Genomic DNA, 27,428 nt, shown 5'->3' with positions numbered 1-27,428 from the left:
ACTTTAATATCTTTAATTTTTGTTTTTGAGAACACATTAAGAAGTAGGTTAAACAGTAAAACGAATTTTGAAGCACAAGGATCAGATATTTTAAAATAATTCACTTTTTCTCATGGTGTATGCAAATGAGACATGAAAGAAGTGTGGGTTTTGTTTTGTTTTTGTTTTTGTTTGATGAATGCTATCCCTAGCCAAATAAACAAGTAATCTCTTTGCTCCTGTTTGTATTCATATTTTAATTTTTAAAACGCTAAGAGGGATTTTGAGAGATACTGTTCCAATCTTAATAGATGAGGAAAGGGAGGACTAGAGAAGATGATTTACCCAAGGGAAAATTTCAGGACTTGAATTTATAGAAGAACCATGACTAGAAGCCTGATTTAAGTTAAAGGCTCTTTTCTCTAGACTGAACTGAAACATGAATATAGCCATAATAATTCAGTGTTGTTAACATTAGCCCATTCAATTATAAAAAGACATCTTAATATTGAGCACCCAGGTGACTTGAGTTGACCTGGGGTTAGCGGAAGGACACTTAGTTTAGGATGTTTGGATTTCTTCATTGCCATAATTAGCTGTGTGATCCTGGCTAAGCCACTTAGCCTCAGTTTCCTCATTTGTAAAATGAGCTTTAATTTGTGGTTATCTTAGGCTCATTCCAGCTCTTAAAAATTTCATTTAAATTTATACATAAGTCTAGGAATGGAATGCTAGTGTGTTCTCCTGTGGCATAAAACATTTTGTGTGGTGTTGCAGAAGTCACCTATCTATCTTTTGGATTTAGAATTTTCTTTGAAATAGTTTATTTCATTGATGATGGCTAAACAGTAGTATGAAGCAGTGGGAAATTTTGTTTTTGCATACTCTTTTTTTGTGTGAATTGGTAGTTTTAGAGAAATTTTGAGCAGGTTTGATACCAGATTTTTGTAATAATTTCATACGTTTGGCCGTTTGCTATCATCACATTTGGTTACAGTTAGATTCATTCAAAGACAAAGCTAACTGGTAATTTATACTTTTTCACATTTTTTTTTCTCTTCCTTTGGATTGTGTGTAGCTGATTCCAGTGTAAACTATAATTTGTAGAGCTTTTTACACATTATCATAGTTTTAGAAAAACAGGGTTTACCCATTTTAAAAAAGTTACCTAAGCTAAAGAGAAGAAAATAGTCACTTTTTATTAAAATTAATAATTTTAGATTATAGGATGAAAACATGGAATTCAAACGTGCACTTAGATATAAAGTATAAGTAATTTTCTTAATAGGGAAGGTCTCTAGTTACAATGTTTGAAGATTTCCAGTCAAGATGAATATTGTATTCTCTGGATAAAATGTGTTTCAGGGTGCCCAGTAGGTGGCCTCTCTTCTTTCATTAGCAGAAACAGCACCAACAGTAGGACAGTGACAAACTTCTTGCTTCAGTGAGAATACTTAAAATTGCATCTTACTGTGATTATTATCAGACCATGTTACACGTGGTTGTTACACATACCTTTTTTCATATAAGCAAAAGTCATTCATGGAGAGAGATATTTGAAATACATTGCTCAAGTCAGTTGTGACTTAACAAGGACTTTAATAGGCTAATCTGGAAGTTTGATCCTTAGTATTTGAAAAAAAAATTTGTTCCAAATTTTCAAATTGATTTTTGAACAGCCTGCTCATGCTGAGGACTGAAATGCAGATTATAATTGAACCTTCTATTGATGATTTCGCTTTCTCATTATAAATGTTACTGTTGCATAATGATATTAGAGTCCAAATGAATGTAGATCAGACTTAGTTTGTGATTTCACAGAATTATCCCAGGCTCCTGTGCTTTTCTAATTGATAATCTTTCTCTCTGCTCCCTTGACATCAGTTTTATTACTTTTGGCAACACAGTTCTGCTCCCATCTGATGTCCACTGTAACCGCAGAAAAACCATTTAAACAAATAATCAGTCTCAACTTTACATTCGGGTCAAGTCATTAAGTAAGGCTGTATGTCAGTTTTGTGTAGTAAAGAAAGAAACGAATGTACTGAACAAGTGCTGTGTGCCAGATGCTTTCACAGATTTTGTTAATTGCCACACAGTACATCATCATCTACTCTGCCACAAGCATGTGAGGAAAGTAAATTCTGGAAAGTTAAATAACTTGTGCAAGTCTGAATGTATCCATTGTACTGTTTTCCTTAACACTTGGGTCTTTGGTTATATTTTTGATGGTTGAGGTTGCTTAAAGATCAACTGATGGATAAATGGAATGCTTATAGATGTTACAAGTCATTGTATAGTTGGTCATCAAATAAGATTCATCATCATTAACTGTAACTGGACCACCTTCAAATCATATTTTTTGGAAGTCACCTAGGCATTGTGCCATGTATTATAAAGGGTACAATAAAATAAAGGAAGAGAGACTTTATATTACTCTGAGGCACTTCTAATCTGGGAGGGAGCTTCCTTACATAATTTATGGCTTAGCTGTGTCTGACTAGAATACTGCCATTCCTCAGATATTTGTACCAGAGCAACTTTTTTTTGAGGCTGAAGCTCAAAATTGAGATCAAGCATTTTTCCTTGTTTATTTTTTTCTAGCTATGTCATTCTGAATTGCTTGGAATTTCAAATTCTCACCCTTTTCCCCCACCCACCCTGTTCTAAATTTCTTGTCGAAAATATTCACAGGGGACTAAAGACTTCTTGTGCTTTGTATATAGTGGATCTGAAGAATACAGTTCTTTTCGTTTTAGTTTTAATTGGCTCATGCTGTAGTTCTCTCCAACTCTTGATTATTACAGAACCTTCAAGATGTGTAAGTATATAATAGACTGATACCCTTTCAAATTCACACCTTTTTTTTTTTTTTAAAGATTTTATTTATTTGTCAGAGAGAGAGAGAACACAAGCAGGGGGAGCTGCAGGCAGAGGGAGAAGCAGGCTCCCTGCTGAGCAAGGAGCTGGATGTGGGACTCTATCCCAGGACCCTGGGATCATGACCTGAGCCGAAGGCAGTTGCTTAACCAATTGAGCCACCCAGGCATCCCCCAATTCAGGAATTTTAAAGGTTGTTTTTATATCATTTGAAATAATGTAGATGAATAATCAAAAATGTTTTGAAAGAAAATAAAGACTTAGGATTATTTTTGTTATTGATACTTACTAATGAGGAAATTATAATCCTGGATTAGGAAGAGGCAAGGGGTTGGAGGTCATTTTTAAAAATTAAAGTCTTGATTTGGTTTTTAAAAGTCTCATTAAACCATAAGCATTTAAGAATGCTTAATTATATCTTTCTTTTAAAAAGAGCTTTTGTTTCTTTTCTTGCTAAATGAGTTTACCTTCCCTGCTGATCATTTTATACTTGAACTTGTTGGAGCAGAATACCATATATGCCTAATAATTAGCAAACATTAAATGTGTGTGTGTGTGTGTGTGCGCGCATTTTATTGTGTTACTGCTTTGCTGCAGCATTATTAACAAAATTCCTTCCTGAGTGTATTTGCAATTAATGGAACCTAAAGAAATCAGTTTCATCAATGAGTTTAAAATCCTGCTTGAATAACTTAGAATATTACTTTAAAAGTACATTACTATTTTTTTAAAAAAAGTACAGTCTTAAAGCCTTTAAGTATAGATTGATGTTTTTATGGTTAACATATTGATGATATTAGAGTTTAACATTTAGTCCTTTTAACTTTCGTTGATAGTTAATGTATTCTGTACCAAGGATGAATGAGAAATTAAAGTTCATCAGTAACATAATTATTTTGCCACTGTTACTGACATGTTCGCTTGATGCCAAGACCAAAGCATGCATATGTAAGAATCTGCACTTGAAGCCCATTTCCTTTGGTATATTGTTTTTGGACTTGCTTGATTTAGGGAAAGATTGTAGCTTACGGATCCTGTCCTGAAGGGCCTTTTCTGCCTATGATTTTCCTCCTAGTTAACATTTATTAATAAAATTAATGACTAAGCAGTTAAGTGAATAGGAAAATCTGAAAATACTACTTGAAAAATTAAATTTAAGGGATGCCTGGGTGGCTCATTCAGTTAAATGTCTGCCTTCGGCTCAGGTCATGAACCCAGGGTCCTGGGATCGAGTCCCGCATCGGGCTCCTTGCTCAGCAGGGAGCCTGCTTCTCCCTCTGCTGCTCTTCCTGCTTGTGCTCTCTCTTGCTATGTCAAATAAAAATTAAAAAAAACTTTAAAAAAGAAAAATGAAATTTAAGAGTCTGTTGCTTGCATGTTATTGTGTTCTATTTGAAAAGGACATTTGATTATTTTAAAGTAATTTTAAAATAATTAAATACTTCCTGTAGTACTAAATGCCGTAGATAAGCACATTAAAATATTTTCCATATCTTTGTGCTTACTAATTCAAAGGTTCAAAATTGCATTAGTATAATATAGGTAAAGCAATATTCATTCACTAGCCATTTGTGTATGGCCATCTAATTACATTAAAGAAAAATGCATAACCCCTTTAGTATCTCTTAGTCTAGTGGAGGAAAAAGATGCATGGATAATTATGAATCAGTATGAAGTGATAGATATGACCTGAGTGTTATGAAAGCGCTGAGAACGGGGCGCCTGGGTGGCTCAGTCGTTAAGCGTCTGCCTTCGGCTCAGGTCACGATCCCAGGGTTCTGGGATCGAGCCCCGCATTGGGCTCCCTGCTCAGCGGGAAGCCTGCCTCTCCCTCTCCCACTCCCCCTGCTTGTGTTCCCTCTCTCGCTGTGTCTCTCTCTGTCAAATAAATAAATAAAATCTTTAAAAAAAAAAAGTGCTGAGAAGGAGTCCACTTTGCTTGAGGAGGTCAGGGAAGGATTTCTGGAAGATATGACATATGAGCTGTGTTCAGAGGCTATGTAAAGAATTGGATGAAGAAGAGGCCGAGGAAGGGGCTTTAAGAAGATGAGGGAGGGTGGTGAATGAGGGGGAGGTGTGTCATTGGATGGGAATAACCATTGATTGAATGTTGTCAGGGAATAAATGTAAGATAGGTAGTAGTAAGTGAGAGTAGTAAGTGAAATTAGAGAAGTAGGCATAGACTACATTTTGAATAGTTTTGAAGTACATCCTTCCACCCCTGGTAATGAGAGTTAGGTTTTGAACAGGGCTACAATGCTCATGTTTATTTTTTAAATGGTGATTCTGAGGAAGATAGATTTTAAGAGGTTATTGGAGTTCATGATAGTTGGAAGGCTGTCATGGTGATCTAGATGCAGGTTTTAGGATAATAGTATGCAGGATGAAAGAATGGGAACATATTTGAGAAGTATCTTAGGCCTACTGTTGGCAGCACTTGATTGAATGAAAAGGGGATGAGAGAAGAAAGAAGAAAAGTTAAAGCATAGGCTTCTAGCATGTATAACTAGGTGGCTTGTGAATTAGAGAATACAGAAGGAAGATATGTGTGTGTGTTTGGAGGATCAGTTTAACAGGGATTTGGGACCTGATAAGTTTGATCCTAGAACATTTGGTTTGAGATGTCCAGCAGGCAGTTGAATATGGTAGTTTTAGACTTAAGGGGAACATCTGGGCTGGCAGTACAGATTTGGGAGCAATTAACATATAAGCCAGTAATTTATTCTTTGAGATGTGAGCCAGATCTGATAAGAGTTTAGGACTCCTCATCCAGGAAGAAGAAATGCACACGTTATATTTGCAAAATTTTGTGTACAGTTTTAGGAGGCTCCGGAATGCCTTGCTAATCTGGTGTCTCGTAAATTTTAGAACTTAAGATGTATGGGTAGTAATTGTAACCATGATAATGGATGGAAATGCATAGTGACCCAGTGTAGGGTGAAAAGAGCCAAGGACAGAGCTCTGGGGATTAAAATATTTTAAATGGCACTGGAAGAATAGGAGTTAGGAAGTGTAGGGAATAGTGTTTCCAAAAGAAGGCTACATTATACTGACTTGTATTTAGCAGACTTGTACTTGTAAGGTACTTTTGTTTTAGCTCATATCTGTTTGTTTATTAAGTTTGAAAAGTTATTTTTTTCTTTCTGATGGTTGATGCCCATAGATGACAGTTCAGATATTCTATCATTGGACACTTTCTTTAGTCGACGTGTGAGGGATTGTGCTGTGCCCTGGGCTGGGTTAAATTCTACTGACATTCTTATTTAATCTTCAGGATAGTGCCCTGAGATAGATAACTGTTGTTAAATCTGCTTTACAAGTGAGGAAATAAAGATTTTGAAGGGTCAAGTAATTTGCCCAAGGTCACATGGCCTGTTAATTTAGCAAAGCCATGACACCAACCAAGGGCTTTTGTTCTCTACTAATATACCACACTATGTTTACCAAGATAATCAGTGACTCACACTGTGATATTACTATACCGTATTAGCACAATGGAATGTAATGTGAGTCCAGCGGTTTGGACTAGATTTGGGGATATATAAATTCTAATCTCTGCTCTTAGATTTGGGGTAAGTCTTGTAATGTCTCTGGGTCTATTTTTTCATTTACTTGAAAATTTGTATACCTGAACATTGTCGTACTGTGGCTCCCTCTCTACTCTGTAAAGCACGAATACCGAGGAGAGTAGTACGTAGAATCTTGGATTATAAGACAACTCTTGATTTATATATGTGAGAAATGATTTATTATAATGTAAGGGTATTTCTACAATATTTGAAGTCTCTTGGTTTATGTTTTTTAAATTCTTTAGTTTCTAATAGAAAATTTAGTAATTCATGACGGGTTAGGGACCTTTTTGTACATTTTCTAGCTTTCATGGGATCTTATTTTATAGAGCCTGAAAAGATCATTTGAAGTTTTGCTCAACTATTCGCAGTATAGTTACCCCTGGAGTTTATAGTCCACATTAACTTTGGTCTTCCTCTGGAATTGTTCTGAATGTTCTGCTTTATATGTTCAGTATTTAATGTTGAGAGATGGTGTCTTAGTCTGCTTTTTTATAACTTCTGTGTATGGAATACTTGAGGCCATCATTGTCACGTGGACTTGTATCTTTTATTTGTGAAAACTTATGAACAGCTACATCTTATTTAAAATATTTTATATGGAAGGTATCCTGTGTATCAGGATATCTAATAAAAATCGCAGTTTCGACCTAGGGATAAATTCTCTTAAGGCCGTTTCAGAAAAGTCTCTACTAGACCTGGGATTTGAATAAGATTTAAGTAATAAAAAAGAAGTTGTTCTTTTACAGAATTCCTTTTAAGCACTCCAGAAAAGATTAGAAAATAAGGCTCTGTTTGAGTCATCTGCTTAAGAATCCTCTATGAGGGTTGAACTGATATTTTACTGCTAGGGTAACTGAAAGAACTATTTTGCCTATCTATATTCCTTACTCTTTCACATTCATACCCATTGGACATAGCTTGGAAGGAGTGTGGTTTTTTTCCGTTAACCACTTTATTGAGGTTTGATTGACATGCAAAAAGCTGTACATATTTAACATATGCAACTTGATGAGTTTGGAGGTAAGTATTCACTTGTGAAGCCATCACCATAATCTATGCAGTAAACATATTCATCACATTCAAAAGTTTCTTCCTACTCTCTTTGGAGAGGATTCCACTCAGTAATTTCTGTCCATTCCAGGTCACAAGTAGGTGTGAAGCTGATGAATAATTGTTGCCATGTTTCCCAGGTTGTGAGTGCAGAACATGTGGGTTTTATGTGGCGTAATAACAGCTTCCTAGTCATAGATTAGCAGGAAATCATTCCATCAGCAAGTATGAATGTCTGTTATATGCCATGTATTACTTCAGTGGCTGAGGGATTCCTCAGTGAAAGAAATTCCTGCCTTCATGGAGCTGACATTTGGATGGGAGGAGGGAGGCCAAGAAATGAAATAAGGAAAAAAAAATAAGGACTGTGGGGTTGGAATTTGGGGGTGACTAGTAGGAGGAGACTGCTATTTTAAATGGAGTGTGAAGTTAAAGCTGAGGTTGATAAAGTGAAGGAGCCATGCAGATACCTGAGGGAAGAATATTTGAGTGACAGAGAGAGTAGCAAATACAAACACCTTGAAACAAACCTGTTTGACATATTCCAAGGAATAGCAAAGAGAGTCTGGTGTGGCTAGAGCAGTGAGCAAGGAGGAAGAATAGATGAAGTCAGATTATCAGATCGAATAACATTTTGTAGTTTGTATAAGGACTTTGACTTTAACTCCAAGAGAAATTAAAAGTCACGTGAGGGTTGTAAGCAGAAGAATAACATGATTTATGTTTTTAGAAGGTCACTGGTTGTTCTACGATAGTGAGCCAGGAGCAGAAACAGACCAGTTAGGGGGCTGTTGGAATACTCTGATCGATGATGGTGGTTTGGACAAGGCTAGTAGTAGTGGAAGAGGTGAGTAGGAGTTAGATTCTGGGTACATTTTGGAGGTAGAGACAACAGAATTTCCTGTTGGATTAGAATCAAGGTGAGGGAATAAAGGGGATTACAAGCTTTTTTGGCCTTAGCAACTGGAAGGATGGAGTGGATGTTTGCTCATTTGGAGAAGACTGCTGGGGCAGACTTAAGGGCAAAGATTAGGATTTCTGTTTTGGACTTGGTAAGTTTGAGATGCCTAGTAGGTATTCAAGTGAAAACATGGCTGAGTATAGGACTCTGGTATCAAGGGGAGAGGGCCAAACAGAGTAAATAAATATTGGGGTTAACTTAAGCCATGAGCATAGATGAAATCAGCTTCACCTGAAAACTGAGTTGTGGCTAGACAAAGAAGTTCAGGTTTGGAGGTTGCTGTGAGGAGAAAGAACTTGTAAGCAGACTGACAAATAGGAACTAGAGGAATGGGAAGAAAAACAAGAGATTGTAGTGCTTGGAAGGCAACTGAGGAATCTGTTTCAAGGAGTAGGGGTGATAAGCTCTTTCAGTTGCTGCCAGATAGGTCAAGAATGGTGAGAACTAAGACTGACCATTTAGATTTAGCAAGATGGAAGTCACCGATGACCTGAATAGTTTCAGTGAAACAGTAGAGATGAAAGCCTTACTGTCTCAAGTCCTGTGATTTTACTGTAAATGGAAAAGACAGAGATTGGATGGTACTGGAGAAATGGTGGGTTTGTGAGGATTTGTTTTTAGGATGGGAAACTAATGATTTTGAATGCGGTTGGAAATTGTCTAGCAGAGAGAAAAGAATGTGATGATGCTGAGAAGGGAGATTGATAAAGGGAGGTCCTTGAAAAGGTGAGTTGGGATGGAACTAAACTTCATTCTGTATAGGTATCACCTGGGGTCACAATGCAGATCATAGTTCTATAGGTATAGGTAGAGCCTGAAATTCAGCATTTCTAGTAAGTCCTTGATGATGCCTATGTTTCTGGTCCCGGTCTGTAATTTGAGTATAAGAACTTGGTACTTGGAGCACAAGAACATTATAATAATATATTGATACATAATGATATAGATTGGTGGATATGCTTGGAGTTTGTACAGTGTGTCTTCAGGTTGTTTCTGTTTTCTCAATGGAACAGGAAAAAAGTCATTATCCCTAGAGTGAGGAAGGAGGAGATGGTGTAAAATCACCTAGGAATGTAGAGTCCGTAGTCTAGAATGTAGGATTATGGGGTTGTATCCAGGGCCCACTGTGGTTAGTGGTTATCAATTTAAACTGAGACGTATTGAATATGGGTGTATGTGTGTGATTCATTTACTTTGAGCTACACACGTGGGTGCATGTGAAGAGTAGGTGGGTAGATGGGGTTTAGAATGGCAAGTATTTTGGTGGGGAGAGGGGCAAGTGATTCATGGGTGTATACAAGGTAGCTACAAATGATGGACTGTGGAATCTAAACTGGGAAAGGAAGAAAATAAGAATGGGTTAAACAGAAAATGTGGGGTTTTTTGGTTTGTTTTGTTTTTAATTGCAGGTCTTCTTCCAATCTTTAATTTGCTAAGGAGCTCTGTAAATCTTCAGGAGAGGAAAATAGTGTTCATGTCCTCATTTTTTCTTTTCTTTTCTTTTCTTTCTTTCTTCTTTTTTTTTTTTTTTTTAAAGAAAGAGCATGGGGAGGACGGGGAGAGGGACAGAGGGAGAGCGAGAGAGAAACCTAAGCAGACTCCGTGCTGACTGTGGAGCCTGACGTGGGGCTCGATATCACTACCCTGAGATCACGACCTGAGTTGAAACCAAGAGTCAGAGGCTTAACCGACTGTGACACCCAGGCACCCCCTCAATTATTTTTTAAATCATGGAAGTCTTTCTTCAGGGTTTCTCTCTGAGCTTGTATTCTTCTAAATAAATTAAGGAAAAGGGTGCCTTACACTTTTGGCTAAAGCAAGTATTAACATCGGGGATTATGATTTCATTTAAATTGGAGGGTTTTAATGCATATAAGAAAGGAGGGAGGTCTTAAGGGATTTTTAAAAAATTGCTCTGTCAGCTCTAAAAACGATTCTTAGATGTATCCCTTTATTTTTGTTAAAACAGACTGTTAACATCCTTATAAGTCGTGCAGATTTATAATTATAGCTATATAATAAGATAATTACTATATGGACAAATACAGAAAGATTTTCAACCATTGGTGTTTTTTTTTTGTCTCTTTTTCTCTCTTGGATATTACAGATGACCATGGATGAAAAATATGTAAACAGCATTTGGGACCTTCTGAAAAATGCAATTCAAGAAATCCAGCGTAAGAATAACAGTGGTCTTAGTTTTGAGGAGCTCTATAGAAATGCTTATACAATGGTTTTGCATAAACATGGAGAAAAGCTCTACACTGGACTAAGAGAAGTTGTTACCGAACATCTCATAAATAAGGTATCCAACTTTAAAGGACTATTGCTAATTATATGGAATCTAGAAAATCCTTTATATACTATATTGTACTTTGACTAGAAGTATTAGTTTTAAAGGCTCCAGGAAGCCTATAGAAATAGTAATTAATGGCTGTATTATAAAATCTCACTCAAAACTTATAATCAGCTAAATAACAATTTTTGATAATTGAGGGAAGATGAAGTTTGTGATTTATAATATAAATACATTCTCTGTAATCATAATTAAGTAAACAAACTTTCATTAGTTTACAAATGCTTGTTTATTAATGTATGAAATACAGATGATTATTTTTTCCTTAAAATGCTGAACCAGTCAGTCCATTTTATCTTTCTCTACTTTCTCTGTATATTTGAAAATAATAAAACTACATTGTTTAAAAAAATACTGTCTAGGAATTTACACCAGTTGAAATTGACATTATTTTAACTGAGTTTTATAGTAAGTGAATTTTTTAAAAAAAAAAGATAAATTAGTGTTGGGCTATTAAAATTATAAAATATTTCTTTGGTTCTAAAAATATGTTTCTGCTTTTTTAAAATAAATGTTTATATAGAGCAAACTCTTCTATTGCAAGTATTTCTTGCTTTAAGATTGTCAGATAAAATATAAAATACCACAGATAAATAAAAACTTCTCAAAGTTTTTGTGTGGTATTAGGGTGTTCGTTTTTTTTAAATTTTATTTTGAAAAAAATGGAAAAGTTACACCAAATAGTACAATGATCTCTTGTATTGTAGATTCACCAGTTGTTAACATATTGCCACATTTTTGCTAATCTTCCTATTGATCCTTGTTATTATTACTATTACTGATATTACTATTATTGCTGAAGAATTAGAGAACAAGTTTTAAATTCATTTACCCTCAAATACTTTGGGATGTTTCTCCTAAGAACAAGGAAATTGTCTCACTTAACCAAAGACTGATGTTCAAAATCAGGCAGTTTAACATTAATATAATACTGTTATCTAATATAGTCTACATTCAAATTCATCAGTTGTCCTGTGTAGCAGTGATGTCCTTTATAGCAGTTTGTTTTCTGATCCAGGATCCAATCCAGGATCACACACTCAGTTCCTCAGCTTCTTGTCTTTCAGCACATTGACATTTTTGAAGAGTATAGGTCAGTTGTTTTGTAGATTGTCCCTCGGTTTTTGGTTTGTCTGATTGTTTCCTCATGACTAGTTTCAGGTTATGCATTTTTGGCAGGAATAATACATAAGTGATGTTGTGTCCTCAGTGCATCACATCAGGAGGCACATGATGTCAGTTTATCCCATTATTGGTGATGTTAACTTTGATCACTTGGTGTCCGCCAGATTTCTCCACTGTGAAGGTACCTTTTTTCCCTTTGTAATTCATAAGTAATTTGTTCAGATATATTTTGAGACTGTATAAATATCCTGTTCCCCAAGAAACTTTCATGTGATGGTTCTAGCATCCATTGATGATTCTTGCATGAATCATTATTACTGTGGTGGTTACAAAATAGTTACTTTCTATTTCTACTATTCCTTCCATAATTTCTTTCTCTTACATGGGATTACAGGAGCAGGTAGCTAGTATCTCATGAAGCAAGGTGATTGTGTTCTTCATGCAACCAACGGTTTCTTTAGTGCCTACTCTGCACAGCTTTCTAGGAAAATACAGTGGGTATACAGAGATATGATATCCCTTGTTTGTACTGTGATGTGAGAGATGATGCAGACATTTAGCTCATAGTGTAAGGCATTATATAATTAAGTGGCAAATGAATTGAATAGGCAATAAAAGGCTTAGGAATTCCAATGAGGGAGAGATTATCCTGGGCTGTAAGATTAAATGGAAAAGTATCAGGTTGAACTGAGCCATGAGACATTTGGGATATAAGGGAACAATGTGGAAGGCATTCCAAGATGGCAGATGTCATGTGATTATACGGAAATAAATTGGGTACACTTAGGTGGTAAATAGAGTTTGATTGAGGTATATAATAATTTATGGGGATTAGTGGATTCTAATATAAAGGTGGTTTGGGAACAGACTGGAGAAAAACTTGAATGCCAAGCTAAGGAATTTGGGCTTAATTAACAGTAGAAGTTTATTGGAGGTTTTTAAGTGGATGATAATGTGACAGAATATTTTAAGAAGATTAGGATAAAAATGATGTAACTGTAGAATTGGGAGGGTGTTTGCTGGGAGCTGGGGAGGACCTGGAAAAATTTGAGTAAAGTGATAGGCTAGACATGAATGGATAGAGGAGATGACAGATACTGTTTTAGATAATATTGGAGATTTTTACAGTTGGAAGGTACCTTCAAAATCATTTTATATGTGAGGGAAATTGAGTGTGAGATCATCATAAAATGCTCACCTAGAAATATCCTGTGTATAGAGATACACAGGTTTAGGGCTTGAGCAGGAACTCAAACTGAAGATCAACACTGGATGTTTGGTAGCATGTACACTGAGGAAGAAGTATTGGAGTTCAGAGAACAAAAATCCTAGAGCCAAAGGATGAATCTTCAAAAGCAAACTATGGTATGTAAGTGTGGGAAATGAAGAATACTAATTTAAGAAACTTGGCATCAAAAGAAAGAAGAAATGCGAGTGTAAGAGTTTTGCTTAAAGCTATTGAAGGAGAGATGATTGGAGCAACTGAGTTCTTGGATATGGAGAGAGTACGGAATTGAGAACAGAGAAGTAAAGGTAGAATAAAGGCATGCTCTCATTTGCCAGAGGTTCTATAATGAATGATGGTAGTGGTCACAACTAACTCTTTTTTTTTTTTTAAGATTTTATTTACTTATTTGACAGAGAGAGCGTGCAAGCAGGGGGAGAGGGAGAGAGAGAAGCAGGCTCTCCGAGGAGCAGGGAGCCAGATGCGGGACTCCATCCCAGGACCCTGGGCTCATGACCTGAGCCGAAGGCAGTCGCTTAATCAACTGAGCCACCCAGGCGCCACCCACAACTATTATTTAGCATTTCTGTGTGCTAGGTTCGGTTCCAGTGCTTTTACCTGTGTTAGTGGTCACAACCTAATGAGCCGGATATGACTATTCTCTTTTACAAGTGGAGAAACCAAGGCACAGAGAATTAGTGATTTGTTTAGATGCACATAGGTAGTAAGTGGCCTAGCTGGAACAGTATTCGGGTAGTGTGGTTTCAGGCTGAGTCCTTGACTCCTCTGTAGATCTGCTCCTGAGGCATAAGGAATGGATCAAGATGCAATAAACACGATGAAATTGAGGGTGCAGGAGAGGCTTCGAGTAAATTGGCTCAGTGTTTCTAAAGCTGTAGTCCTTTAAATTCTAGTTCTTGGTTTATTTATAATTAAAATGAAGGAGCTAGCAGTAATATCTCCTGAGATTCTTTAGTTCTAAAACTATTACAAATCTAATAATTAAGCCATGCATCTTCTGAAAATGAGATGAAGAGACTTGGAGTAGCCCTTCTTGGGAATAGGAATTGGCAAGTGAGGAAAAAGATAGCTCAGTAGGAGTTGGCCTGAATGTGTGATTTGCCTTTTTTGTTTGTTTTTAGAAGCTTTGCTTTGCAGCTTGGGCACAGATGCAGAAAAAACATCTGTAGTTATGTGCTGTGTTGAGAATTGGCTCATCCAAAAAGTGAGGAAAGGAGGGGAGACCAGATTGGGAAGTCAGTGTTTAAGTGATTTTTGGACTCTGAAACATGGTTAGGTAGAAATTGAAGTCATGTGAACAATAATTCTATGGTAACTATAAGAGTTTCAGCATATTTGTGAGTTGCTCAAAGTGGTCCCATATCTCAGGTTAACTCTTATTTCAAAATATAGGCAGTTCCCTATAATATGTTACAGAGAACATGTATTCAAGTTAATTGTGCTAAAGAAATTATATACACTAAATTCTTTTTATTTCTGTTACATAGGCATTAGTCACTCATCACCAGCATCTGAAAATGTTCTTTAATTTTTTCTTTCACAAATGCTCATTTGACCAGTTTAAACTAGTCAATTTCTGGCTAGGAAAGGTACCAATACCAGTATATCTAATGATTGATTTCCTTATTTCAGTTGAATTAAGTTTTTTAACCTCTGCTAGTATCTATGCTTTCATTTTTGTGTTTTCCATTTATCTTATTTCATCCTTGCTCTTATGAAAACTTTTAATAATCATACAAATACAGTACTACTGTATGAAGGGGACACAGCCCAAAGAAATTTGTTAACTGACAGGCAGAGCCATTATACAGTAGCCTAAATGTGCTCTGATGTAGGAAGTCTCAGTTTTTTCTACCAAATGTGCAGAAGTGTAGTTTGCATAATTATTGCCAGTTTGTACATTGCACTTTCTGACTAGGTGAGAGAATGGTTCAGGTTCAGGGTTCTGTGGTATGAAAGTAACACGTCTTCAGTCTCACAGTGTATTCCTTTTTGTGGTTCTGAAAACCTTACTGTGTGTTCTAATCATCAGGTTTTTTTTGTTGTTGTTGTTCCTCACTGTGCTTTTAGCACTTTCCTGAACTACGTAAGCAATAATACTTTCTTCAAAGCAAAGTTATTTTCTACTGAAGTGAACATTTTAGTGCTGTGGTATATAGGCAGCCAGGACCTATTTTTTCACGTTGAGGGATTCAAATGAAATACAATTTTTATGCAGAGTCGTTGCTAGTACCCTGGTTGCAAGATGAGAATAGTAAACATCTGAGCAAGATCTTTTGTAAAGCAGAATGGCACAAACTATCAGGGCGGATGAATGGAGGAACTTCTCTGAGATGAAGGAAGCTGATTGTTGGCTTTAGAAGTGAGTTCACAAAATTGAAGCAGATATAAAAAAGCTAAATGCTTTTCTCTTAACTTGGTAGTATATTCTTCCTACCTCTAGAAGAATGTTCCCTTTGAGGAACCTGAGACCCAAAGGAATTCAGTGAATTTCTCTAGACCACAGAGCAAAACTTAAGAGTGTGATATGGCCCTTGTACCTCTCCATAAGAAAAAAAAAAAAAAAAAAATCTCATTTTGGTAAATATGAAAACATTTCAGAATTTACAGGGATTATCTTCTCTTTAACATTTGTTTCTATAAATAACTTAAAAGCGTGGTTATACTGGAGAAAAAAAGTTCTACTTTCTAGTTTTAAGGGTTTTTAAATTATAGATCATTTTGTCAAAGCCTCAAAAATACCCATATAAGACTTCTTATTACATAATTCAACATTCAAAAGTATGTTATTTGCCAGCCTCTGACTTAGGTATAAAAAATATGTTGGAATGCATTTGATCCCTGCAGTCATAGAACAGTTAAACAAGTAAACAAATGTTTAGTTATGAAACATGGTGAAAAAAACAGGATACAGAGATAGAGAAAAACGATGCGGGCAACTACATAGGCCAAGAAAGGACTCTGAGTAAGAGGGGACTTGACGAATGAGAAGGTGCTCATGAGTAAAGTGCTCATGAGAAGAGCATTCCAGGCAAAGGGGATGGCTATAGAACATTTTTTCTTTACAGGGCCAGATCGTCAATATTTTCAGCTTCCTGAGCCATACATTCTATCGGCAGTTCCTCAACTCTCTCCTGTTGCAGCGCCACAGGAGCAATAGACCATATGTAATGAATGAATGTGGCAGTTTTCCAATACAACTTTATTTTAAAAAGACAGCAGGCCATGCTTTGCCGGTCTCTGGAATAGAGAAATTGAAAACAAAGCCTGTCGTGGATGGGGAATTAAGTATTGGCAGTGGGGAAGAATGGGACCAAGATGAGGTTTGAAGAGAGAGTCATTGAAACCATGGTATAAGGGCTTCCTACTTAATTATATGTACATTAGGAAACCATTCAAGAATTTTAAACAAGACAGTGACATGATCTGATGTAGATTCTTAAAATCTTACTTGGGTTGCTGTGTGATACATAAATTTAGAGGACCCAAGAGTTGAAGTGAGGGGAGTAGGAAGGAATAATCCAGTAATTCAGGTGAGCGGTAGTGGTGATTTATACCAGTGTAGTGACAGTGGGGATAGAAGATTCCAGATTCAGGATACTTTGAATGTAGAGAGATTACTTCTGAATAGATTGGTTGTAGGAAATGAGGAAGAGGAAGGAATCCAAGAGGACTCCTAGGTTTTTGGTTCTTGGGCAACAACGTGTTCCATTTTTTTAACACAGGTTTGGGGTAGAAAAAGGAGCTCTGTTTGAACAGGTTAATTTTAAGATGCCAGTGAAATTGGATATGCAAATCTAGTTGTCTGAGAAATTTGGACTGGAAATGTAAGTTTGGAAATTGTGAGCATATAGATGAAATCACACAGAAAAGAGAAATGAGGAATTTAATCCCGAGGAATTAAAACATTTTAGGTAGATTTGAGGATTGCAATGGAAACTGAAAAATGACCAGATCCAGCTCTGACCTCAGAGTTGTGGTTTTCATAACCGTTTTGTCTCTTTGTGTTTGTGTGTGTGTAATGGCTAAAGACCATTTTAAATTTAAACGTAGTACCATTCAGTTCTGTTACTTGTGAGTAGGGTCAGGTAAGGGTGGAGCCATCTCCCCCGCCATCTCCTCCTCGCCATCTCCTCCTCGCCTCCCCCTCCCCCCCCCCTTGGCTTTATTGAGGTGTAACTGACAAAATTGTAAGATATTTAAAGGGTCCTGTTCGTTTTTTTGGAGGCCTCTTTTAAAAGATTCCTGTTTGGGATTTAAACTTGACAGAAAGTCTTTAAGCTCATAGTAAAGTAACTGAGGACTTGCTTTTACCTCTTCTATCCACTGATGAACACTTCATGTTTACTAATAATTTAAAAGTAGCTGCAGTGGAAAAAGTACTGGGTAGAAAGTGGGGAGAACTGGACTTTTTTAGGCCTAATTCTGCTACTACCAGTCTTGAACAAATTACTAGACTTTTCTGGACTTCAGATTATTAATTTATAAATGAGATTGGGATTGGTTTTATTAACCTAAATGAGCTTTAAAATTATATAATGGTTATGTATCTTGATAATTTTGTTTTTTTTAAGACTTAGGAAGATTATAGTTTTAAAGTTTACTGTTGTCCTTTCCTGTGCCATAATACATATTTAGAATAAAAACATTTCCATTTTGAATTGTTTCTTAAGATCAGGGGAGAAACTTGCTTTGGTTTTAATGTGGCAAGAACTTTATTCCAATTTTGTGATGCTTAATAGGTTTCTTACATTTGCCTTACGCTTAATTTTCTCTCTCAAATTATTACTCTATAATAATTAATAATATGGTAACCTCATAAATGAGCTAATTCTTGTACTTTGAAAGTTTGAATAAAAAAGATGTTGACTTTTTAGCTCTACTTAGAAACAGCTTCTTGCTAAAAAGAACATTTAAGTGGTTTTTAAAGTCTTTTTATGAGCACTGGGTGTTAACATGTAAGTGATGAATCACTAAATTCTCCTGAAACTAATATTACACTATACATTAACTGGAATTTAAATAAAAACTTGAAAGATAAATAAAAAAGAATTCATCCTGTAGATATGTTTAAATATGTATATAAAAAGTATTTATACTAATATTCATTGTAGCATTGTACGTAAATGCTTTAAAAAAGGCTGAAAACTAAAAATTCACTAATTGTGAATAAGTGGAATTATATCCACACAATGAAAAAAAAAAAAGTCTTTCTATCCATATATCCTGTTACTTCAAATAATCTCTTACTTTGGGTGGAAGGCAGAATAAGGGAGCTTGATCCTGCTGACTTTTCATTCATTTAGAAAACTCCCTGTCGAGGACCTCTTATGTTCCAGGCACTGGTCTAATAAGCATTTGCATTATGTCAAAGGTCCCTGCCTTTGGGGAACTTATGTTTTAGACTTAAGCACTTGAATCTGTGCCTAGTAATCTGATCAATTCTAAGCACTTTGTTTTACAGGTAGAGAAACTGAAGCTTTGAAGAATAGTTTGAATTTTTAATTGGCTTTCTTGTTTGAGGTTTTTTGTTTTGTTTGTGTGGTAAACTGAAGTCTTTTTGTGAAATAACACCCTATTGTTTATTTTTTGTATGTAGAGTTTCATTTGCTGAAAATGATGTCTCTGTGTAAACTTTTTTCAGTATATTGATTTTTCTCCCGTTTTTGAAGGGAGAAAGAGAAGAGCCAGAATTTTAAATATTATGTTTATTCACCAGTAAATTAAAGTGTTTCTGTGAGGGTACTAATTGCATGTGGAAATAAAGTTGGTATTCTTGGTAAGCTCTGGACTATTTTGTAAGCCAATTACTTAATAGCTTATATAATAAAGCTTTTTTAGTGCTTTTCCTTTCTAGGCAAATGTGAATGACTCTAGAGGGTTGTTTTTTTTTTAATGGCATTTAAGTACAAAATATAAATATAATGATTGCAGTGAATTATAAAAGGACGTTGATAGAAACACTCAGGAATAAAATTTTTGTTAGCAAAGACAGATTCAGTTCAGAGGCCCACAGATATTGAATCTCTTGTGTTTCATCTACCAAAAAATAATAAGACACTATGCCTGTCAGCAAGAATCTTCCAATTTTAGTGAGGTAATCAGATTTGAAGGAGAATTATTTTGCTTGAGGAATTCAGGGCAAAGTAGAAAGAGGAGGTCACTTTTGATAAGCCTTAAAGGATTATTAAAGATTCATGATGTGAACAAAGGCAAAAGATAGTCAAGAAAATGGCATGAGTAAAAAAGGCAGGTAGGCATGAGCACAGTCAGGTAAGATCAGTGTAGGTAGAATATAAAAGGCTTCAAATACATTTGTTGGGAATGAGAGTGGTAAAGTTGGTTGGACTAGATTTTGAAAAACATTATAGGGGATTTGGATTTTATCCTGTAGGTGGTGGGAGCCATTGGTTTTTTAAGTCTTCAAAAGAGACTGACTGAAGATGTGGGTGGTGGGAGCCATTGGTTTTTTTGTCTTCAAAAGAGACTGACTGAAGATAAGTAGGCATGCCATCTTCAGTGCTTCATTGTCGCATATCTTTTATTCTCCTGCCATCTTCTCCTTTTCTTCTAACTTTAAGTTGTTGAAGGAAACAGAACCTATTACACTGAATATTGGAGTTGCTTAGGGTGATGACAGGAGGAAGGCTCTGTCTGAGCTAGGGGTACAAACCCTTAATGAATATGATTTGGAAGAGTGACTTGAATATGAATAGAGTAATCCCCAAAGAGGAAGAGATTTGGGGGGGATAATGTAGGGAATAGAGATTATTAGAGAGTCAGGAAGATGGCAACCGTGGGATAGGAGGGGCGTAAGAAATTGAGTAGCTTCTACTTTAAAAGGATTGGAAGAGAAATGATGTCGGGGAGAGCCAAGCTTAAGGTGTTAACTTTATTTGATAAATTCACACATGTGGTAAATATCAGCTATTCCCACTTAAATTGTTGTGTAGACTGTAAGCACTGTGAGGGCGGATACCCCTTTCTATCTTGTTTTCTGTTGTATTTTCTAGTAATATTTACAAAAAATAATATCTCTTAATATTTACAAAAAAGCAAGTGACCAACCTAGGACCTGTCTTACTCATCTTTTTTCCTCTTGCTCCTTCATGTAGTTGGCACTCAATAATTGTCTATTGAAATGAATCCCAGAGAATACTAGCAGTCAAATGGAAACCATGCTTTATATTCACCAGCTGCCAAATTCTGTTTTGTCTTCCAAATGTGCTTCTACCTACCCAAGTTAATTGCCGAATCCAAACCCTGTTTAAGCTGAGTATATTTCACCATTTAAAAGCACAGTGAAAATTTTGGGCTACGTATCTCTCATTTTTTGAGATGAGTCTGTCTGCTGGGAGCCAGATCGTGTGATCCTGTGGAACTTTGGGGTTTTTCTTCTCTCATGTTAATCAAGAGAACAAAAAGACTAATTGCCATATTGCCATGCTTTGTGTATGTTTTACTGCGTATTCTGTCAGTGGCCTTGTCCAAAGTTTAATTATGGTACTAATGCTATAATGGTTTTTAATGTGTATCTTTTATCTTAACCATTGTGAATGTAATACAAGTGATAGATAATCCATGTCCTTCTATGGTATACTACTTTGTTTTGGTTTTCCAATCATTAGGTAAAAAGCTCCTGGTTTTCATGGCACTACTTTGTACTCACAGAGAAATCCTGATTTTACTAACTTTTCTTTTTAAGTTAATATTTGAACTTTTTTTTAAAGTGATGCCAAATTTATATGATTTCTTATTTGCTTTAACATGTAGCAAATATTCTTTATGTATGAAATTATAAAAATACGTTGTCGTAATTCTCACTGTGTGCCCCTGCTTTGAGCCTCATGATTCTCTAGTGCTATTCATTGTATTCTACTTTGTATTAAGGTCATATGAATGCTAGTATTAGGCTCCTCTTTTCTCCCTTACCCCATAGAAATTGTAAAGTGGCTGAATGCATTTTCTATCCCCCATAGTGGCTAGCACCCTGCTTTGCTTGTTGGAAGTAATCATTAAGTTATCTGAATTGACAGTTTGAAGAAAGATTTTTATGTATTCTTTTAAATAAAGAGCTTCATTTTGGATACTTACAGAGTGAATGGGGAGATATTGCCACTAGGAATGAATTTTATGTTGAAATTACAAGTAGTGTGCTCTTTGTAAAATGCTTAAACTTACATTACTGAGTATATATATGTCAGTAAAATTACTTACAGAAGAATCTTCTGACAACAATCAAGAAGCAAGTTTTCCCTGTAGTAGCTATTTTACTCTTTTGTCATTGATACTGGTATGATTCCTCTGATTGAGACTGCCACCTTTTTTTTTAAAAGTTAGTGAAAATAATGAGAAATAATACTGTCAGTCTAGAAAATATCAAGAGGGCAGTGAATTTTGTATCATTCAGGAATCTCTTGTCATTAGTGAATTCTTGGAAAGTTTAAGATATCTACAAAAGTTAAGATTAATGCTCCTCAGCTTAGTAGAAATTTGCTTTGAAATACAAAAATCTTAAGGTTGTTATGTATTATGAGAGAGAGCAACATCTGTTCACCAAACTTATATTGAATATACCAACTTTATAGAGTAAAAGGATTCCTTCCAGTTAATGGAGAAATTTCTGTTTTTTAGAAGAAAGGAAAGCAAGAATCAAGTGAAAATTGAGAGCTTAGGAAGTACTGTATAAAGTGTGTAACCATATGTATGTATATATATTTTGTGTTAACATGTTTCCCAAAATCTAAGGCACTTGGGAATGCAGATCCTGATTCAGTAGGACTGACCTAGGACCCAAGATTGTGTGTTTCTAACGAGCTCCAAGGTGGTGGTGGTGGTGATGGTGATGATGATGACAGTCTTGAACACGATCCTGTTCTGTGGACCACACTTATAGAGTAGCAAGATCAAATATTTATGTGATAATAATATGAATATGTAATACCAGTAGTATTATGGTTGTAGCAATTGCTATATTTACTGTGGGCTGGGCCCTGTTGTAAGCATTATTTGTGTATTAACTCATTTTATCCACACAACAGCTCCTAGAAGTAGGTGTTGTTATTATTCCTCTTTTGTAAAAACTTAATACACAAAGAAGTTACTGGTGGTTATGTATCTACCAAGTGTTGGATCTGTGGTTTGCATCAGGCAGGCAAGCTTTTCAGCATCTGCACTCCTGTGCTGCCACTATTCACTATATATGACTGTTACCTAAAAATAGCAAAATATTACACTATTTCTTTTTGATCTTTTAAATCAAGAGTTCTCGGGGCACCTGGGTGGCTCAGATGGTTAAGCGTCTGCCTTAGGCTCAGATCATGATCCCAGGGTCCTGGGATCAAGCCCCACATTGGGCTCCTGGCTCAGTGGGGAGTCTGCTTCTTCCTCTCCCTCTGCCTCTCCCCCTGCTCATGCTCTCTCTCTCTTATCTCTCTGTCTCAAATGAATAAATAAAATATAAAAAAAAATAAATCAAGAGTTCTCAGGAGAAAGGGAAGAGCTGTGGAGCTTTTTAAAAGCTATTTGTGTCAGATTAGGAGAGATGTCTTCTGTGCTCCATGGTTTGGCTTCCATGGAGATTGACTTCTGTAGGTAGCCACTTTTATTGACAGGTTTATGTCACATCACTCTGATGTGATGAAAGTTTTTTGAGCTCTTCAATAATAACTCTTTAATGACATTCCTTAGAAAAACAGGGTTTACATAACTGGTAAAATTTGTAAAATGACACCCCCCAGATCACATGTGTGGGACCCTGAAAAAATTCAGATGTAAGTGGGAACTTAAGTGCTATTTTTGATCATGTAAATGTTGCATATTTATGTAAATAGTTTAGTCAGATGAAATAAGCAGTATTTGTTTCAGAATTTAGAGACAGAAAAGTACTTAGCAGACATCCTGTGGCTCTTAGTTTTTTTTTTTCAAACAATGGAAAATGCCACTTTTTAAATCCCACAAAACTAATATAAATCAAATTTACTCAGGGAAAATGGAGCCTGCCCTGCAGTAGTACTAAGACATCTTAGTGGAGCAGGATGTGAATGCCATTGTTATAGTGAACCCCAGTGATAATACGGGTAAGAGGAGCTTACAGACCAGATAGGTTAACTAACTTATTCAAAGTCTAGTTAGTAATTGCCCTGGAAAGTTGTCTTCAAATACTAACTTGATTGTTTTAATTTTGAGTGATTGTTAAAATACTACAGATTTCTAGGAGATTACACTTTTAAAGTTTTAGTTTCTCTGTGGTATTTTGTAAATGTTTTATGTGTAATTGGCATGTGCTCCATGTTATTCATGACCCACTTTGTGTTTTTTAATACACTGTGTATTTCGGTGCAAAATAATGCTAAATACATTTTCTGTACTTCAGAGATTTGTCTGTATTTGAATTAAATATTGTCCTGAGTTTTGAGACTTTTTAAGAAAGAAGTCGTTAATTTTCCGTAGTCCATATCGTTATTAATTATATGGCTCATTACTAGTTTCAGTGGACTTTAGAGCTAAAATCTTTATAATTAGTTTTAGCCAGTGAATTTCTTTGTGTTACCTAAACATTTAATTAGGCTGGGATTTTGCCCAGGCATTGAAACTTAGAGAGTGAAAAAAAATTGTAATTAATGGTTTAATTGTGTGTGTTGGTGGCGGGGGTGGTGGGAGAGACTGTGCCAATTATTAATGTCTTTTGACTTTCCATCCAGCCAAGAGCTTCTGGCAGGGTTGGCCTCCTTGTCAGTCCATTAAGATATTTGGATAAGAAAACTCAAGGGCAAAGACTGGGAGCTTGTAGGTCTTAGGCATGCTTATGCCTACTGGCCTCTCTTGTCATCCTCCTTTCTATTCTCCTCTTCCTTTTGCCAGTAATTTGATTGATTTGAAGATGTGTTTCTTGCAACTTGGACATTATCAGTGAGCAGATTTTATCACAATGTTGAAAAATAAACATTTTCTTTTGACTTAGTAATTCCACTTTAATCTTTGCTGAGGATGTAATTAAAAGGACAGGGAAAGCTGTGTTCACAGAAATGAGGACTGTAGTATGCCAATTTGAATTACTCCAGAGTCATTCATAAGTTGACACTCCTGAAGTAATTAACAATTCTTTCACTGTTTGGCATTCAAGTTGCCTTTTTTTTTTTTTTTTAAGATTTTATTTATTTATTAGAGTGCGGGAGAGAGCACAAGCTGGGAGGAGGGGCAGAGGGAGCTAGAGAAGCAGATCCCCACTGAGCAGGGAGCTCGTCTGTCCCTGGACTCAATCGTGGGACCCCGGGATCGACCTGAGCCGAAGGCAGATGCTTAACCAACTGAGCCACCAAAACCCCTCAAGTTGCTTTTAAGAATAAACATTGTGGCATCCTAGCTTATGTTTATGATATATAATAATAAAACGGCCCAACTTGAGAATCATAATTGTTGTGAGCTTTAAAAAGTCTCTATCAATAGAATTAGCCTTTTATTTTCATATACAGTTCTGTAAATTTTAGCCCATGTGTATAGATTCATATAAATGCTGTCATAATCAGTACAGAACATTACCCCAGAGGACTCCCTGTTTTCCCTTTATAGTCACATCCTCCTCCTACCCCAAGATTTGGCAACCACTGGTCTATTCTGTCACTATGGTTTTGTTTTCTCAAGAATGTCATGTAAATGGAGTAATACAGTCTGTAACCTTTTTAGACAGACGTCTTTCATTCAGCATAATTATTTTGAGATTGAGCCAAGGTGTTGTATGTATTGGTAGTTTGTTCCTTTTTATTGCTGAATGATACATTCTATTGTATGAATATACTACCATTTACATAACCATTTACCTGTTTACTTGTTGAATGAGTTTTGGATTGTATGTAGTTTTTTGTGATTATGAAGAGAGCTGCTGTGAACATTCGTAGGTTTTGTGTGAATGTAAGTTTTCATTTCTCTAGGATAAATACCTAGGAGTGGGATTGCTAGGTCATATGCCAGACTGTTTTCCTCCGGGGCTGTGCCGTTTTGCATTCTCACTAGCAATGTCTAAGAAGAGTTCTAGTTTGCTTGACTTCTTTGTCAGCACTTGGTATTGTCAGTATATTTTATTTTAGCTATTATAATGGAAGTGCAGTAGTATCTCATTTTTAAAATTTTCATTTCCTTAATGGCTAGTGTTGTTGGACATCTTTTCATGTGTAAAACTGCCTTTATATAACCTCTTCGGTGAAGTGTCTGTTCAGGTCTTTTGCCCATTTCTTAATTGTTTGCTTTCTTTACTGAGTTGTAAGAGTTTTTATATCTATAGAGAGAGAGAGATTCTGGATACAGATAATTTGACATTTTCTCCCAGTCTGTAGCTTGTTTATTTATTGTTTTAACAGTGTCTGCAAAACAGAAGTTTTTGATCCTGATGAGGTCCATTTTATTATTTTTTTCCTCTTATAGATCATGCTTTTGGTGTTATGTTGGTAGTTGCTTAAAATCTCAGATGACTTTTTCTTCCTATATTTTATTCTAATAGAACCTTTTTCTTTGAATTGCTCTTCTGCCTTGAAACGCTGTAAGTAGATATTTTTCTCCTAAAGCAGAGGTTAATGTTGAATGTTGATCGTTCTTTAAAAAAATCAGGATTCAGAATTGTATCAATATTATTACAACTATACAAAAACATACTTGTGTTGAAGAAATTCTGCAAAGGGAAGGAACAGAAATGGCTAGTGTGTGGCTCTTAAACCGGTGGTTTCCTAATCCTGGCTGTTGTATGAGAATCACCTGGGTAGCTTTAAAAAAAGAGATTGTCTTTTCTTGGTCTTGGGTCAGCCCCAAAATCTTTTTTTTTTTTTTAAATAGACTTTATTTTTTAAATCAGTTTCAGATTCATAGCAGAATTGAGGAGAAGGTACAGTCATGTACCGTATTTCCACTGCCTCCCCCACTATCAGCATCCCATACCAGAGGGGTACATTTGTTACAATGACTTATCATTATCACCCAAACTCCATAGTTTAAGTTAGGGGTCACTCTTGGTGGTGTACATTCTGTATATTTTTAATGAATGTATAATGAAATGTATCCACTATTGTAGTACCATACGGAATAGTTGCATTCCCCTAAAAATCCTCTGTGCTCTTTCTATTCATCTTTCCCTCCACCCTAACTCCTAGCACCTGATCTTTTTCTTCTTTTGATCTTTTTATAGTCTCTTTAGTTTTGCCCTTTCCGGAATGTTGGAATGATATGGTAGGTAGTAGCCTTTTCAGATTGTGTTTTTTCACTTGGTAATACGCACTTATGGTGCCTCCATCTCTTCTCATGGCTTAATGGATCATTTCTTTTTAGTGCTGAATAATATTCTGTTGTCTGTATGTACCACAGTTTATTGTTTCGCCTACTGAAGGAAACTTTGGTTGCTTCCAAGTTTTGGCAGTTACGAATAAAGCTATAAACATGTGAGTGTAGGGTGTTGTTTGGACATAAGTTGTCAACTCCTTTGGTATTTATAGCAAGGAGCCTAATTGCTGGATCGTGTGGTAGGAGTACATGTGGTTTTGTAAGAAACTACCAAACTGTCCTCCAAGTCGCTGTGTATCATTTTGCATTCCTGCCAGCAGTGAGCAGAAGTGCTTGTTTGCTACATCCTCAGCAGCATTTGGTGTAGTCAGTGTTTTGGATTTTGGCTATTCTAATAAGAGTGTAAGGGTATCCCATTGTTTTAATTTGCAATTTCTTTCTTTCTTTCTTTTTAAAGATTGTATTTTTAAGTAATCTCTACACCCAACGTAGGGCTCCAGCGTACAACCCCAAGATCAAGAGTTGCACACTCTACAGACTGAGTCAGACAGGCGCCCCTCAGTTTGCAATTTCTTAATCAGATGTTGGACATCTTTCAGTGTGCTTATTTGCCATCTGGCTGTCTTTTTTGGTGAGGTGGGCAGGTCTTTTGCCAATATTTTAGATTGGGTTTTCTTGGTGAGTTTTATTAATTCCTTGTATATATTGGGTAACAGTCCTTTACCAGATACACCTTTTGCAAGTATTTTCTCTCAGTCTGTGTCTTGTCATCTCATTCTCTTGAGCAAAATCTGTTGCTCTTCAAGTGATTCTAATTCTCTGCCAGGTTCATGATCTACTGCTCTTGACTACTGTCTGTACCTTGCTTTGTGCAAGGCTAAGTGCCATGAACAAGCCATCAGTTTTCAACTACTCATTTTAGCCTCGTTGTCACAGCTGGTCCCATCCTACTCTCAATTTCCATGGCTTTGTTGCTTGTTTTTCCTTGTCTTG

General features: G+C 36.1%; 1 protein-coding gene across 2 annotated transcripts in view; it reads left to right on the top strand.

The window, feature by feature from the left end:
* The window catches only part of CUL3 (cullin 3), a 91,951-nt gene that overhangs the window by 9,981 nt on the left and 54,542 nt on the right, over nt 1–27,428 (top strand). Inside the window, exons 1-2 of one of the 2 annotated variants that reach the window (XM_036098724.2) lie at nt 10,611–10,747; nt 11,978–12,104. In XM_036098724.2, the coding sequence (XP_035954617.2) occupies nt 12,057–12,104 (48 nt within the window). In that variant the 5' untranslated portion in view covers nt 10,611–10,747; nt 11,978–12,056. Of the gene's footprint in view, nt 1–10,549; nt 10,748–11,977; nt 12,105–27,428 lie in introns of those variants that run through there. The other variant, XM_036098723.2, reaches the window with a different exon arrangement.

Source organism: Halichoerus grypus, chromosome 4 (genome assembly GCF_964656455.1).
Source record: "Halichoerus grypus chromosome 4, mHalGry1.hap1.1, whole genome shotgun sequence".
Taxonomy (NCBI): domain Eukaryota; kingdom Metazoa; phylum Chordata; class Mammalia; order Carnivora; family Phocidae; genus Halichoerus; species Halichoerus grypus.
Note: the sequence above shows the minus strand (reverse complement) of the source record. Positions and strands in the feature narration are given on the sequence as shown.